Source organism: Microcaecilia unicolor, chromosome 11, assembly GCF_901765095.1.
Source record: "Microcaecilia unicolor chromosome 11, aMicUni1.1, whole genome shotgun sequence".
NCBI lineage: Eukaryota > Metazoa > Chordata > Amphibia > Gymnophiona > Siphonopidae > Microcaecilia > Microcaecilia unicolor.
The window spans coordinates 74,561,952-74,577,635 of NC_044041.1; the positions used below are offsets into that span (position 1 = coordinate 74,561,952).

The 15,684-nt window shown below is 45.5% G+C and overlaps 1 protein-coding gene across 3 annotated transcripts in view; it reads right to left on the reverse strand.

Moving 5' to 3' along the window:
* Positions 1–1,112: 1,112 nt before the first annotated feature.
* CILP2 (cartilage intermediate layer protein 2) overlaps positions 1,113–15,684 on the reverse strand; it is a 31,387-nt gene continuing 16,815 nt past the window's right edge. For 2 of the 3 annotated variants that reach the window (XM_030219008.1, XM_030219005.1), the window contains 4 exons: positions 15,036–15,350; positions 14,442–14,550; positions 4,844–5,001; positions 1,113–4,042 (listed from right to left, as the gene is read on the reverse strand). In XM_030219008.1, coding sequence (XP_030074868.1) covers positions 1,644–4,042; positions 4,844–5,001; positions 14,442–14,550; positions 15,036–15,350 — 2,981 coding nt within the window. In that variant the 3' untranslated portion in view covers positions 1,113–1,643. The remainder of the gene's footprint in view (positions 4,043–4,843; positions 5,002–14,441; positions 14,551–15,035; positions 15,351–15,684) is intronic. The other variant, XM_030219007.1, reaches the window with a different exon arrangement.

The window sequence follows — 15,684 nt, forward strand, 5'->3', positions numbered from 1 at the left end:
CAGTTTATCTGGTCAGAGGGAAGAAGAACCTAAACCAGAAAGTCTCTTCTGCTTGGATCTCTACACCAGAGACTGGAAACAAGGGGGATAATGCCATGTCTGACCCCTTCCATATACCAGAGACTGGGAGCAAAGGGGGGGGGGGGGGAATGCCATGCCTGACTCCTTCCATATTCCAGAGACTGAAAGAAAGGGGAGGAAGGGCCGTGTCTGACCCTGCCATACACCAGAGACTAGGAGCAAGAGGGGCAGGGGAATGCCACGTGTGACTGGGGGTATGCTGAGCTTGAAGAAGTGAAAAGTCATAAATATATTTTAGAATAAATGATGTCCAAAGTTTTAGGAGATGCCTTCAGAAAATGACTTTCTAATGAGTTGTCAATTCAAAATACCTAGGTATAATATATGTAAATCAGTTTGATTGTACCACAGAATGATGGTATATCAAATCCATGACCCTTTACCCCTTTACAATAATTAAGATCTGACTGCAGATTCCAAACCCAGGAAATGTACAGTATATGCACCTACATTATCAAAACCAGGAACAGAGACCAGGACTGCATTGTATTGCTAATTATTGAATTTCCCAAGCCCACATCTTGTCTTTAAGGAAGGAGATGGACAAAGCCCTATTTTTCCTCCTTAGCGCCCTCAGTCATAAAATGAAACCTAGAAGCATGAAGGATGCCAGGAGATGAGGCGAGGAGCACTGAATCTAACCCAGTCTGCTCATGTGTGCCTGTCTACTGTGCTGACACGTGTTTTTACTCAGTACGTCTGCTCCCTCCTTCCTTCCACTACTAAGGCCCCTTTGTCCATCCCATTCATGCCTGAATTCTACCACTCTATTTGTTTCTATAACCTCTACTGGAAATCAGAGCCAAGTGCTATAGAGGGGTAGGGGCACTAGTGATGGTACAGTAAGTGACACGGGGTAGATATAAAGGGCGGAAAATTCATGTTGTAGGTTCCATCACATTGATACTGAAACACCGGCCTTCCCACCCTACAAACACATGGACTTAGTGTTGTGACTGGCTACTGTGAGCTAAGGGGCAAAGAGCATAGGAAACTCCAGAGAGAGAGAGAGAGAGATAGGGAAGCAGAACTAATTAAAAAACAGCCCAAACAATATATTTTCCCCCATCAGTTAATGGAGAATGGTACAGACAAACTAGAACAAAATGCTTCCCCAGTCTGTCTGCTGACAGTAAGATATTAGAAAATTGCAGACAGAGAGAAAAGAGCATTGTTTGAATATTATATCATTAACAACAATAACAAAAAGATATTTTAAAAGTCAAGTAAAAAATGGATAAACCTGAAACTCCACTTCAGTTTATGTTGTATTGTAAGATTCTTTCACGGTACCTTCTTCATTTTCTTTACTAATGTTTAACTAATGAGACATGAGTTTTTGGTCCTTTTAGAAAGAATATATGAATATGAATGTTCTCAGTTCTATTCTGGGGCTACTCAGAGAATGCATGATGGCAAGGTCTTTCTATGAAACAAGTTCATTTGCTGGAGTCTTGCTGTTAGGTTATAGACAGTACCAGAGGCTTCAAGGACAAAACAAAAAGTTGCATAACACAACTTGAGTTGGAGCAGAAAGACTGTTTTTCTATTTTCTTGGCTGATTACTGGGGGGAGGGAGAGCGGCGAGAATTTACCCTTCTCCGGATGCTTGTAGTTCTTCTAGACTGGCTTGGAAACCTGCTGCTTGTCCCTGCAGGATAAGGCACCACTTGGGAAGGACCCTGCAGCTGCTCATTCTCTCTCATCCCACGCCGAATCTCAGACAGAGTCTCACCAGGGGAGGTGAGCAGGCGCTGAAAGAAGCTCTGACGTGTCACAGCCTTCTCCTGGCAAGTGAAGGTCAGGGCTGTTCCCACATCTGACTTCATCTCCCTGGAGAAGCCATCAGAGGTGCCATCAAAGCACCTCCCAATAGCGATTTCCTTGGCCAGCCGTGGATTCTGGTCAGTGACCGTGTAGATCCCATAGTTATGGCCCAATGGGTCTACAGGGGCAAGCATGTTAAAGGAAGAGGTGTCATTCTGTTCAATCAGTGGAGGGTGCCTGTTTAAATACTCCTGTAAAAGGGGATTTATTAACGTACGACGACAACTTCCTTGTGGCATGATTGAAACAACAGTGCGGTCAACCTGGGCCTGATCAAAAAGCATCCCACTGCACTTAAACTCTACACATGCAGCTGAGCTGTTATATATACTCATGTCCCGCACACTACGTATATCTCGTATCCCATAGAGCCTACCTCTGGTCCTAGGGTGGGTTCCCCCAACATTTTGAGACCTCACTATGTACTCTATTGGACCATTGAGTTTCACTTTAATAAAACAGGCTCTAAACTCTTGAGGGTTGGGCCACCAGGAGAGATAATCCCCAGTCCAAGATGTCAAATCACTTTCTTGGAAGGGTACCACATTATATTCATACTTGTCTGCTTCAACTCGGTAAAATCGAAAGTGGTTAGCAGAGACAGGAGCATCCTCACAGCCTCTAAGATTTCTGTAAGCATAGATAGGGCCGTTGGTTTCATCAATGTTGTTGGGATTAGGCTTGGCTAAGTTAATCTTGAAGGCTGTTTTCTTGAAGCTAGAATCTTCGTGATCAGTCCTGCTGTAGCCTAGCTTATTTAGGTATGGCTGAGATACTCCAACAACATTGGGATTTAACCTAGGAGTGGAAGGTGCTGCCTCCAGCTCCTCTCCTCCAAGAGTAGCAGTGACATAGGCTGTGTAAGCATCAGCTCTTTTTTCATCACAAAAAGCGGGCAGGCAAGCTCCATTGGGTCCAGTTATAACACTGTCAAACCTACCCCAGGCTCGAGGGTTGGAAGAGTAGCCAGCCATTGGCTCAAGATTAATAAGGTTGATGACCACTCCTTCCATTTGCTCATTAGGGATGAACTTCTCATTCATGTAAGCCCGAACTTTGACAAAGCAGCGCCTATGTTCAGGCACATCTAAATTGAATAGACGCCTCTCCCGTATCTGTAGGTTGCCAATTAGGAAGGTCCTTTCCTCTCGCTTCTTTCGTTTATTTTTCTGGTACTGAAATTCACTTTCTTCCTCCCAGATACCTGTCTCAGGGTTTAGAGACCAGAGCTTCATTTTCTGGATATGTTCAGGCATTTTGATCTGTTCCACATCCATGTGTACTTCCATCTGGCCTGTCTGAAGGACCTCATTGGAAGTTTCTTCTCTAAAGTCCACTGCAAACATGCCATATGTCCTCAGAGGGACAAGATCTCCTTCACTGTTGACAAAAGTAAGGTCACTGGAGGCAGCAGCTGCAGCGGTAATGTTCCGTGGATCAATAAAAGTGACACTAGCTTTAACTGTCCCATTGTACACCTCACCATTGGTTGTAATGAAGGAATTTGGTGGTATCACAATCTCTCCAATAGGGTTTTCCCCTTCAGCATCTCCCAAAATGATAGTATTGGTTTTCTTGGCATCTAAGTCAATGGGCTCTTTTTTCCTCATCACTTTGACATCATGATAGACTGAGCCCCCCCTTTCATCAAAAGGAAAGACCTTGATGGTGTCCAAAAACTTTTGGAAGCGGTCTACAAATTTCACCACCAGCCTTTTGGTATTCGGTGGTACTTCAACGGTGAATGTTCCCTTGTATCCTGTGAAGCCAACCTGCTCCTTTCCAATGAAAATCTCCCCAAACTGAAGGGGTTCTCCATTGTCCACCGCCACCACTCTACCACGGACCAGCATTTTGGGCTGGATACACTTGGCACATCCACATTCAGTCACTACTTTGACTGGGAGGGTGTATCCCAGGCACTTCACCTCCCGGTTCTCCATGCGTTTGACCCCACAACAGTGATGGATGCTGTCATTGCACTGAAGGTCAGATCCTCCCTTCCCAGCACATCGACTGTTGGGACACTTGCCTACATTGTAGTAATGGGAACGAGTTGCGGCTTGAAAGCACTCAGTGGGCATTTTTATCTGATGCTCCTGAGGTTTACTGTCACAGACAGACTGTCCTTTGCCTAGAGACAAAGAAAATGAATGAAATCACACAGTGGACTGGAAAAGTAGATCAGGAAGAGATCACCCCTAATGCCGTAAAATTCTTCTCCACATTCATGAAAGATTCAGAGTGGGCAGAGGGAGCTGCTGGGCTTTCTCTGTGCACTCCTCATCTTTGAGACAGGGATAGAACATTAGCAAGTGATGCTTAGGGCTCTCTTCAAGCTCATGTGAGTGCAAAACTTGGTTTTTCAAACGTTACATACATGATGATGCCAAATCCCACCCCCACACCTCCTTACCAGGGAATGGGGTAAATATGTGTTGACCCACATAGCTACGTAGAATTAGAGTATCGAGGCCCCTCACTACTGCACTTTGACATTATAAAATGACATAGCTACTTATGGGATGGCTGTGTCCTTCTGACACACTCTCAAAGTTAAATATTCCAGTGCTAAGCAATGAAACACTCCTTCTGGGCGGAGAATAGAATTCTTATTCTCCTGTAAAATGCCTTGGATTTATTTATTACTTTTTTATTCTGTGTTTTTAAAACACAGCAGAAACCTGATTACAGTTCAGGGGGCAAGCAGGCTGTTTTGGAGACCAAAGTCTGAATGTCCTATGCACCAATAAATCAGATTGCTTAGAATCACATGGAGCCTGCCCTGCAGTTTTTATGTTACAAATTTTCACTATATCAAGGAGATGTGGAATTGTTACAGTGTAATCCTCAAAGTCTGTCTCATTGCTAGCAGCGACCCCAGATCTGCGCACCGCACACAGTCTGTGCCAGATATATATACATATATACTCACCTATGACGGTGAGATGAGCTGGTGTGGATTTCATCACTCCGATGTTACTGCTTGCTTTGCAGTGATATGTTCCAGCCTGCTGTGGCTGTAGATTCCGCAGAATCAGGCGATTGTCGTATTTATACATCTTTTTGTCCAGGAGAGTGTCATTGTGGTACCTGCACAGGAAGACAGGCGCCTCAGAGAGGGGAGAGGACTGGTACACAGCAGGTAATAGCATATAACATGAAGAACTGAAAACAGAATGCATCGTCTGCTTTTTCCATGGCCGCCGAGAGACTGGGCCGGGTCCGGGTCAAGGCCGCCCCCGGGGCCCCACCCCTGCCCCCCCCCCGAGGTCGCCGCCACTCCCCCTCCCCCCTCCCCAAGGTCGCCACTGCCGCTCCCCCTCCACCCCCCCCCCGAAGGTCACCGCCACCGCTCCCCCCTTCCATCCGCCACCGGGCCGGGCCCCCTGCATTGAAATTGCAGTCTCACCTCCATGAAAGCAGTGCTGCAGGCAGCAGATCGCCTCCCTTCGGTTCTCCTTCCCTCCTTGTGTCCCGCCCTCATGGAAGTTACATCAGACGAGGGTGGGACACGGAGGGAAGGAGGGCCAAAGGGAGGCATTCTGCTGCCTGCAGCACTGCTTTCATAGAGGTGAGACTGCGATTTCAATGCAGGGGGCAGACGGCCAACGACGGAAGGTGGGTGGGACTGCGGCGCTGGGCCCCCTTTGGAGGCCCGGGCCTGGGGAATTTTGTCCCCCCCTGCCCCCCCCTCTCAGCGGCTATGGCTTTTTCCACCCAGCAAAGAAGAAGCTGGAGCAGAAGAGCTCAGGGGCCCTTTTACTAAGCTGCGTAGGAGCCTATGCGCACTCAACGTGCGCCAATTTGGAGCTACTGCCCGGCTACCATGTGGCCCGTGTGGTAATTTCATTTTTTACGTGCACCAGAAAAAAATATTTTATTTTCTGGCACGTGGTGAAAATCGGGTGATGACTCTGACTTGACGCGTGTAGGCAACTACCACACGGTTAACGTAAGAGACCTTACTGCTAAGTCAATGGCTGGCAGTAAGGTCTCAGACCTAAAATGGGTGCGCGGCAATTTTTATTTTGCTGCATGTACAATTTTAGCAAAAATTCTAAAAAGGCGTTTTTTGCAGGCGCACTGAAAAATGGATCTGCGTGCATCCAAAACCCGCGCCTACACTACTGCAGGCCACTTTTCAGCACACCTTAGTAAAAGGACTCCCTCAGTGACTCAGAGGCTTGAGGAGGCTAAAAGGAGGTGGGGCTAGGATGGGGAAGGATATGGTATGGCTGGGCAAGTTAAAATCCTTGAGATGGGGGGGGGGGGGCAACACCTATGTCAGAAATAAATGGAGTGTGGGAACACTTCTGAACACAGCAGGGAAGGATCCTTTCACTGTATCACCCTCACGCAACTGGTACCTCTGTTACTGATAGTACTATTCACGCTGAATAATCTCCAGGGAACTATGTGCCAGAAAAAAATCAAAGCAATGCACCAGAATAATACAATATATTCAACAGCGCAATATTTGCAGTTTTCTGGAAATATATACAGATACTTTAACATGGTTCCCAGTCCAGCATCTTCCTCCTGGCCATGTGATGTTAGGTAGCACTGTAACAAAAATCTTGTGGTTACTGACAACCATAAACTGATTTGCCTATCAATGTTTTTGGTAGGTTGCCAAATGACCACTAGGCTTTAGATCCGCTGATGTTTAGTTTATTATTTGTGTTACCAAATATGTTTGAAATATGTATTATCTACACCAGCTGTTCTTAATGGTTAGAGCAATGGTCTGAGAGCCAGGGAATTCAGGATTCAAATCCCACTGTTGCTTGGACAGGTTAATTAGCTCTCCATTCCTTCAGGTAAAAACTTACCCCCCTCCCAACATTCAGCCGGTGGCAGTCAGCGTTTTTTTAAACACTGATCATCGCCAGCTAACTTATCCACCGATATTCAGTGCTGAGCCATGTCTGGGCACCAGCACTGAATATTGGGGATTTTTTGGGCGGGCTGGGTGCCTAGCATTTATGCGGGTCCAGCCAATATTCAGCCAGGGCTGCATAAAAGTTATGCAGCCCTGGCTGACTATTGGGCTAGCCAACCCACATAACTTGTTTTTCTTTACTAAAGCTCCCAAGCCCCCTGCCAATGTCACCTTCTTTCCCACCCCCCTCCCAGCCTGCTTCAAGACCTCCTGCCCGCCCCTCCTCCCCCAGCCATGCAGGCAGATCCTCACTCCAGGCCTACCTATATCCCTGGTGGTCCAGAGGGGTTGTTGGGAGCAGGAGCGCAGACCCCTCGCTTGTGCCCATTGCTGTGCCAGTCTAAAATTGCTGCACTCCTGCCTCCAACGACCCCACTTTACCACCAGGGATACAGGAAAGCCCGAAGGGAGGGTCTGCCTGCATGGCTGGGGGGCAGGGGGGCTTCTGGGGGGGGGGGTCTTGAGGTGGGCTGGGAAGGGGAGGGAAAAAGGGACATTGGCAGGGAGGCTTGAAGGGGCTCAGGGGCTTTAGTAAAGAAAAAAAAAATAAATAAAAAAAAAATTTTAAGTTATGTGGGTGCTGGCCCAATATTCAGAGCCGGCACCCACATAGCTAAGCAGCCATATTTAGAAAAGCTCTTGAGCCACTTAGTTATGCTGGTGCGGGCACTGAATAATGCCAGCACCCGCATAACCTGGGGCTCCTCCCCAGGGCTTCCCCCAGCACCACCCCTGACCTGCCCACTTTTTGTTTGGACAGTCTCACGGGATATTCAGTGGCAGTGTTCGCTAAATACAGTGGCGTAGGAAGGGGGGCGGTGGGGTGGTCCGCCCCGGGTGCACGCGCTGGGGGGGTGTCAGCTCGCTGGTTCCCTGCTCTTTCTGCCCCGGAACAGGTTACTTCCTGTTCCGGGGCAGAGAAAGCAGGGAAGCAGCAGAGCCGACGCAGCTCCCAGTGACGTGCACTGGGGGCGGATCGGCCCTCCCGCCTGTCCCCCGCTGAAAGATAGGGTGCCTTTCGGGGGGGTGCGCTCCGGAGGGGAGGGCACCGTGCCCTGCACCCGGGGGGGGGGCGCAGCGGCGACCCGCCCCGGGTGTCAGGCACCCTCGCTACGGCACTGGCTAAATATCCCCAGTTAGGCAGCGAGAATCTATTTAAGCGGGCAGGAGAGGTTTCTGCCCACTTAAAGCGCTTTGCATACCGGCAGACTGTAAGCCCTCCAAGAACACAAAAATACCTACTGTATGTAAATGCAACTTAACTTGAGCTCCTACTGAGAAAGGCAAATCCAAAATCCAGAACCAGGCATGTTGTGAATCAATACCAAAGTCAGTCTAGGACCTATAAAGCAATTGTACTGTACCATAACAGCACTAATTTCCAGGAGAATTGCTTTATAGGTCCTGAGTGACTTTGGTATTGATTCCTAGGAAAAGGCAGTACTGTGAACACTGCAGTGGGCATTAGAACATCAAGACACCTATTGGCCAACTAAACAAGCCAGATTAGTACAGATTGATCCTACACAGACATTCAGTGCTAACGGAATACCTGATCTTTTTCACACTTGTAGAACAGATAGAATAAGTAACCACAAATGAAAAATAGAAATATGTAGACAAAACTTTAACTGAACTCTAAGGAAACCAGAATCTGCATACAGTGCAACACCCGAGAAAAAGAGAAACAGTAATGCATGTTCCCCTGTACTGTGCAAAATACAAAGATGGCAATTGTATATTTCAAAAGCTGACAAATCCCACTCGCTAAATTCAAAATTAATAAATAAAAATGAAACAAAAAATGGAAATGAAGATGATACCTTTTCATTGGACTAATCTAATAAATATTTTGACTAGCTTTCAGAGACCAAAACCTCCTTCCTCTGAGCAGGAAACCATCCAATAAAAAGGTATCACCTTATTTTCCTTTTTTTTTTTAAATTAAATGTTAAAGTATTACTTTATCCTAAAATTAAAACTAAAATTATTTTTCTACCTTTGTTGTCTAGCTATTTAATTTTCTCTAATTATGTTAGTCTGCAGTCTCTGGCAACTGCTTTTCTGTCTTATCGCAACTGTCTTTTCAGGGTCTCCTGTCCATTTGTCATTTTTCTGTCTCCTCGCATCTTTTTCTCTTCCTCCACTATATGCTTTTTTTCCATTTTTCTGCTGTTCTGCCCAGTCTGCATCTACCTAGAGCTTTCCATATCTTTCCTTCACCCAGGCCCTCCCATTCTCCTTCCTCTTATTCCCCAGTTTTAAATCTTCTTTCTCTCACCCTGCCATCCAGCATCTCCTTTTTTTCAAACTTATTATTTTATTTTATTTTATTCAATTTAACAATATATTCACAAGACAAACTCTTGTTACAAAAAAATCAGCAAAGTAACAAGTAAGAAAAGTTGGATCACATAGAAACTAATGGGGCCCTTTTACACAGCGGCGGCAAGCCCAACGTGGGCTTACCGCTTGCTCTTCCGGGACTAACACCAGCCCAATGCGGCTGCCAGCGGTAGTCCCACCCCGAGCATGCGTCATTTCTGTGGGAAAAAGAAAACCTCTGAAATGGTTTGCACAGCGGTAACCCAGCGGTAATCGGGCATCGCTGCGCGGTCTGGTTACCTCAGTGGGTAGCAATAAGGGCTCCCCGTCGCATGGCCACGTGGTAAGAGTTCTCTTACTGCATGCCCAAATGTGTCTGAGGTCTTTTTACTCGCTGAGGTAAAAAGGGCCCTGGCGCATGGAAAAATTGGCCCCCCCTGCTAACACAGGGACATTTTTCCCTCAGCTTGGTAAAAGGAACCCTAATAATAGGCTTCCTTAGCCCACAACTAATCGGGAGGAGTGGCTAACCATAAATAGGAGATACTTAAGCACCAATAAAGAATTAGCACATCAAATAAATATCAAGGTAAAGGTTTAGGATGAAACCTCATACATATTTAACATTATATTCCAACTAATTTAGGTAATCTTTTTCAAATCCAAAAAGGCCTTCAATTGCTCAGGGGCAGAAAAAAACATGTTTAATCCCCCCATATCGGATCAAGCATTTACAAGGATAAGCCAACAAGAAGATCATGCCAAGGTTCAAAATTTCCTGTCTCACTGACAAAAAAGATTTTCATCTGTTCCTGGGTTGTTTTAGTAACATCACGATAAATCCAGATTTTTTTTTTTTTGTCCACCAAAAGGAGTGAACAAATGCTTAAAGTCTTAAAATTTCCCCTGGGAATTCTTAGTTGGCAAATAATAAATCTTATTTTGAGAGGGGGAACAGAGTTCAGAGGCATTTTCAAATTTTCCATCAAGTATCTCTTGAACAAATCCAAAGGTAAGAGCCTAGGGATTTTAGGAAAATTCAAGAAGCAGAGATTTAAACGCCTATTGAAATTTTCTATCTGCTCAGTCTTTCTATGGAGGACTGATTTATCTTTAACTGAGACCGCTTTGAACTCTTGGAGCTGTTTCACGTCTTCCTGGACTTGCTTGACCTGACCAGGGAGAATCTTATTTAATTGACTCAACAGTCTTAGAAAGAGCTTCAAAATTAGGGCCCTGTTTACTAAGCAGCGTTATAGGCACGTTAAAATTTTTAATGCACGTTAGACATGTACGTGCCTACAATATCCCTATAGGCGCCTACATGGTTAGCGCACATGCAAAGTGTAGGCGTGCTAAAAATACTAACGCACCTTAGTAAACAGAGCCCTTAGTAACTAAAGCTGTTACCCCTCCTGATGATTTAGCAAGTGTTAAGTCAATTCTCTGGTGCATTGACCAAATAGTCATCAAAGTCACCTCCCTGGATGCAGCAGAAAATCCTGCTGCTCCTTGAGTCTCATCCCCCAGCTTACTTCGAAGCGACACAGGGCCCTCGCTGGAAGCCTCATTCGCAGCACTTCCTGCAGCTTGAAGGTTCCCTCTCATAAGAACATAAAGAATAGCCATACTGGGTCAGACCAATGGTCCATCTAGCCCAGTATCCTGCTTCCAGCAGTGGCCAATTCAGGTCACAAGTACCTGGCAGAAACCCAATTAGTAGCACCATTCCATGCTATCAATCCCAGGGCAAACAGTGACTTCCCTCATGTCCATCTCAATAACAGACTATGGACTTTTCCTCCAGGAACTTGTCCAAACCTTTTTTAAACCCAGATACCTTAACCGCCATTACCACATCAGCTGGCAGCGAGTTCCAGAGCTTAACTATTCTTTTGTGTGAAAAAATATTTCCTCCTATTTGTTTTAAAAGTATTTTCATGTAATTTCACTGAGTATTCCCTAATCTTTGTACTTTTTGAAAGAGTGAAAAATCAATTCACTTTTACCTGTTCTACACCACTCATATTCCCCCTCAGCCATCTCTTTTCCAAGCTGAAGAGCCCTAACCTCTTTAGCCAAGAGTGTTGGAAATAGGGGGCAAAAGTGTTGTTTCGTGCCCCAGCGAAGGCGATGCTCCTCCAACTACTTTCACAGCAGGGCTCAACTCCTGATGAATGGACTCTGGACAAGAAGCAATCAAGTTTCTGCTGGATGGGGGACAAAGTTGAGGCGAGCGGGAGAACTGTCCTCATTACCCCTTTACTCTTCGTAAGCGGCATCACATCCCAGAGGTAAGAGAAAAATCACCAGCAGCAAAACTGCACCACCTCTCACAATGCTAGAGTCATGCTACCATCTTGTCATGCCTCCTCCAGCATCTTCTTTCTCTTTCCCTTTTTCCTGTCATCCAGCATCTTCTCCCTTTCTGTGTCTCTCTCCCTCTACTATGCAACAACATCTTCTCGCCCCCCCCCCCCCCCACCATGGAACATCTCATGTCACTCTCCCCCTGCTATGTAGCATCTCCTTTCTCTCCGTCTCTCTCCCCGTCATCCAACATCTTCTGTTTCTCGGTCTCCCCCTGCTATCCAGCATCTCTTCTCTCTCTCTCCACCTCCCAGATCCTGCATGATCCCATCTCTCTCTCTCTCTCTCTCTCTCTCTCTCTCTCTCTCTCTCTTCTCTTTCCTCCCATTCAGCATTGCTCCTTTTCCTTCTCTCTCTTCTGACCCATCTAGCATTATCCTCTCTGTCTCTCACCACTGTGCCCCCCTGCTAGCTCTGCTAGTCCTGCCCCTTTGACATCAGAGGGGGTGGGATTGGCACAACTTTAGCAGTGGTATGTGCAGGGAAATGGTCTAGCGCATCCCCCTGATGTTTTTACTGCTACTGTCCCTGCCACAGACCTTGGAACTTAAGGCAGCTGGGCCAAATGGCACTTGCAATGGGAGAGAGGAGAATGTCGTGGTTTGGGCTGAGGATGCCATTGCTCAGCATCCCCAAGCCTCTCATGCGGGGTGCCTATGATACTGGTCCATCAGCCCCAGTATGCTGTTTCCAGTATTGGTTAATCCAAGTCATAAGTGCCTGGCAGGATCCCCAAAATTAGATAGATTACATAAAACTGCCTTTTTTCTGCCAGTTCACCCCAGTCCTGCTATTTCAGTACTGATATCAAACACATTTCTGCCAATTTACCTCACTTCTGCCCTACAGCAACCCTGCCATATTAATTTTAGCTTCATTAGTAGGTCAAGGTGGATTATATTCAGGTGTAGCAGACATTCCCTGATTCCAGAAAGCTTAGAATCTAAGGGGGTAACATTTAGTTGGTGGGGATCAGAGGTTTGTTTGTTTTTTAACCTTGACCACCACGTCTGCTGAAATTATGTCCAGATATTCAATGCTGGATCATGTCTGGGTGCTGACATTAAATATCCAAGTATGTGCGAACGGCCAATTCTTAACTAGATAATTGCTGATAGTCAGTCTGTAACCAGTTAAGGAGGAGTTGGCTAGTGGTTAGAGCACTGGTCTTGAAATCTAGAGGTGGGGTGGCCAGTTCAAATCCCACTGCTGCTCCTGGTGATCTTGGTCAAGTCACTTAACCCTCCATTGCCTCAGGTACAAGCTTAGATTGTGAGCCCTCCAGGGAGAGAGAAATACCTGAATATAACTCACCTTGAGCTACTACTAAAAAGATGTAAACAAAATCCAAATAAATAAATTGGCCAAAGATAGGATTGATATTTATACAGTCCTCTTTGATTGGTTAACTTAACGGGTTAAGGGCTGACTCAGACCCTAGATTTCCCACACAATAGGCAGCTTTGGCTTTAGTACTTAGAGAGGATATTCAGTGGCACCATCCCCTGGGTTCTACATAAGGTGTGGTGAGTAGCATGGGTTAAATTGGGCACATGTCCAATTTACACATGCACCTTAATTGAGTAATAAGCCAATCAGTGATGATAATTGGCTGATAACCAATTATCATCACTAATTGGCAATAATTGGAATTGGCATGTGTTTCTTTTTAGGCATATTCTAAAATGAGGCGCACGTAAATCCCAAAGTGCATAGCTGAAAATTGGGCATGACCATAGGAGGAGTGGGGGGGTGTCAGGGGTGCTACTCAAATTTATGCACATTGTTATAGAATTCGGAGAAAACTGCCTACATTTAGGCATGGGTATTTACACCAGGTTTTCAGTGGCGTAAGTGGCCACGCCTAAATGTAGGCATGTTCCCTGGCCCTTTGCACTATTCTATAAACTGTGCCTAGCTTTAGGCATGGTTTATAGAATAGCATTTTAGGTGTGGTTTATAGAATAACGCTAAGCATATTTTTTGGATGCATCTAGATTTTAGATGCCATTTAGAGACTAACCCTATCTGGGTAAATGCTGCTGAATATACCCTAAGGGCCCACTAAGAGCCAGTTAATCAGGCAAGAATATTACAGCTAAGATTATGGCTAAAGTGGTGGAGGTCACAAGGAGTGTAGCCTAATGGTTGGTGCATTGGGCTTTGACCCTGGTGACCTGGGTTTGATTCCCACTGCAGCTCCTTTATTTTATTATTTATTTGGATTTTGCTCACACCTTTTTCAGTAGTAGCTCAAGGTGAGTTACATTCAGGTACACTGGATGTTTCTCTGTCCCAGGAGGGCTCACAATCTAAGTTTGTACCTGAGGTAATAGAGGGTTAAGTGACTTGCCCAAGATCACAAGGAGCAGCAGTGGGATTTGAACCAGCCACCTCTAGATTTCAAGACCAGTACTCTAACCACTAGGCCACTGGGCCACTCCTCCTCCTTGTAACCTTGGGCAAGTCTCTTAACCCTCTATTGCCCCAGGTACATCAACTTAGATTGTGAGCTCTCTAGGGACAGAGAAAGTACCTGTGTATAATGTTTACAGCACTGAGTATGTCTAGTAGTGCTATAGAAATGATTAGTAGTACAAGGAGCATCACTAGAAGCAGGATTTGAACCTTGAATCCTGGCTGTCCTAGTTCTCAGCCCACTGTCCTAACCACTAGGCCTTCTCCACTTCTGTCACAAAAAGAAATGTGCAGGTGTGTTTGTATGTGGAATCAGCTGGATATGTGTTTGTGTATGGTGTTGAATGTGATTTGGAGGGGGAGATTAAAAGGGGGATAAGAAGTTCAGTGAAATACAGAATTTTCCTAAACTCTCAGAGAGGAAAAGAAGAAGGAATAACACTGTGTTTCCAGCTGTCTGCATTCAGGATCTCACCAGTAATACTTGAATGGTACTGGGGTGCCCACCGCATCACAACAGAAAGCCACTCGCTGCCCTTCTGTCCGGACCCTTGATTCTGGATGTTTCACCATATAAGGTTTCTCTGATAAAGAAAAGAAAAGACACCGATCACAATGCAGAACACAAAATGGCCCCAGGAACTATGGGTTACAGATGTTTTCACTTTTGTTGTGCTGAAGCAGGGGGGCAGAATGAGAAGATTCCATTAAAGTGTCTCCTTCACAGAGCCATCAGAATTGTACACTGGAGCTAGATGGCTAAAAATGAATTAAGGCAAGCAATTGTCCTACGTTTGGAGGTATAGTTCCTTGCTTTGGTTTAAGAAATGTTCAAAATAGCCTACAGAAATACTAAATATACGTGTATCTGTACTGCAAATATCCAATCCAAGGCACATCAACAAGGCTTTTTGATCATTCCCTCTTTCAGACTTATGCCCCAAAATATTAGCACACACAGACTAGATAAATGTTTCAATAGATAAATGGATGCAGAGATAAGAGTTCCTGCATATAAATACATTATTTACAATTTACTGACTGTTTTTTCATGGAAGATCTCTCTCACCTGCTCGTTTGAGGACAGCTTGAACCCTGGAGGTCTTAGAGCCATTGATAACAGTTGGAAAGGTGGCAGGTGCGTATTTCTCTAGCCGAATGGTGACATTGTTTTTTCCATTGGCACAGATCCCCAACACACGAAACCCACCACTCTGGTCTGATGTGGTGAGGATGTCCAGAGGTTTTTTCTGCAGTGCGACCTTGGCATTGGAAAGAGGCATGCCTTCAGTGGAAAAAACACTGCCCTCCAGTACATGGTCATGACAGGTGCAGCCACTGCAGTCCTTGTTACCACTGTCTGTAATACACGTTAATGGGCAAACTGAAATGTGCAAACATCAGAGACACAATATTTCTCACTGTAGTGCAAAACCAATGGTTGTACCTTCACTAGCACACAGTCCCCTAAGTCCCCCCTCTTTCAGACCTCACATGGCTAGTAAAATTGATCTGTCCGTAAAATGCTGCCCTGTGATTGCTGACAATGTTGGCACTTCTGGTCCACTCACATGAATTTACACCCAAGTTAAATGCATCGGAAAGAAACTAGACTTTGAAAATGGTAAGTAGCACTACTGGAAAATCTTATGTTAATTATATTGGGTTTCTGTCTATCTCATTAACACATGCAAATTTATTATACTATGGTTGCAACT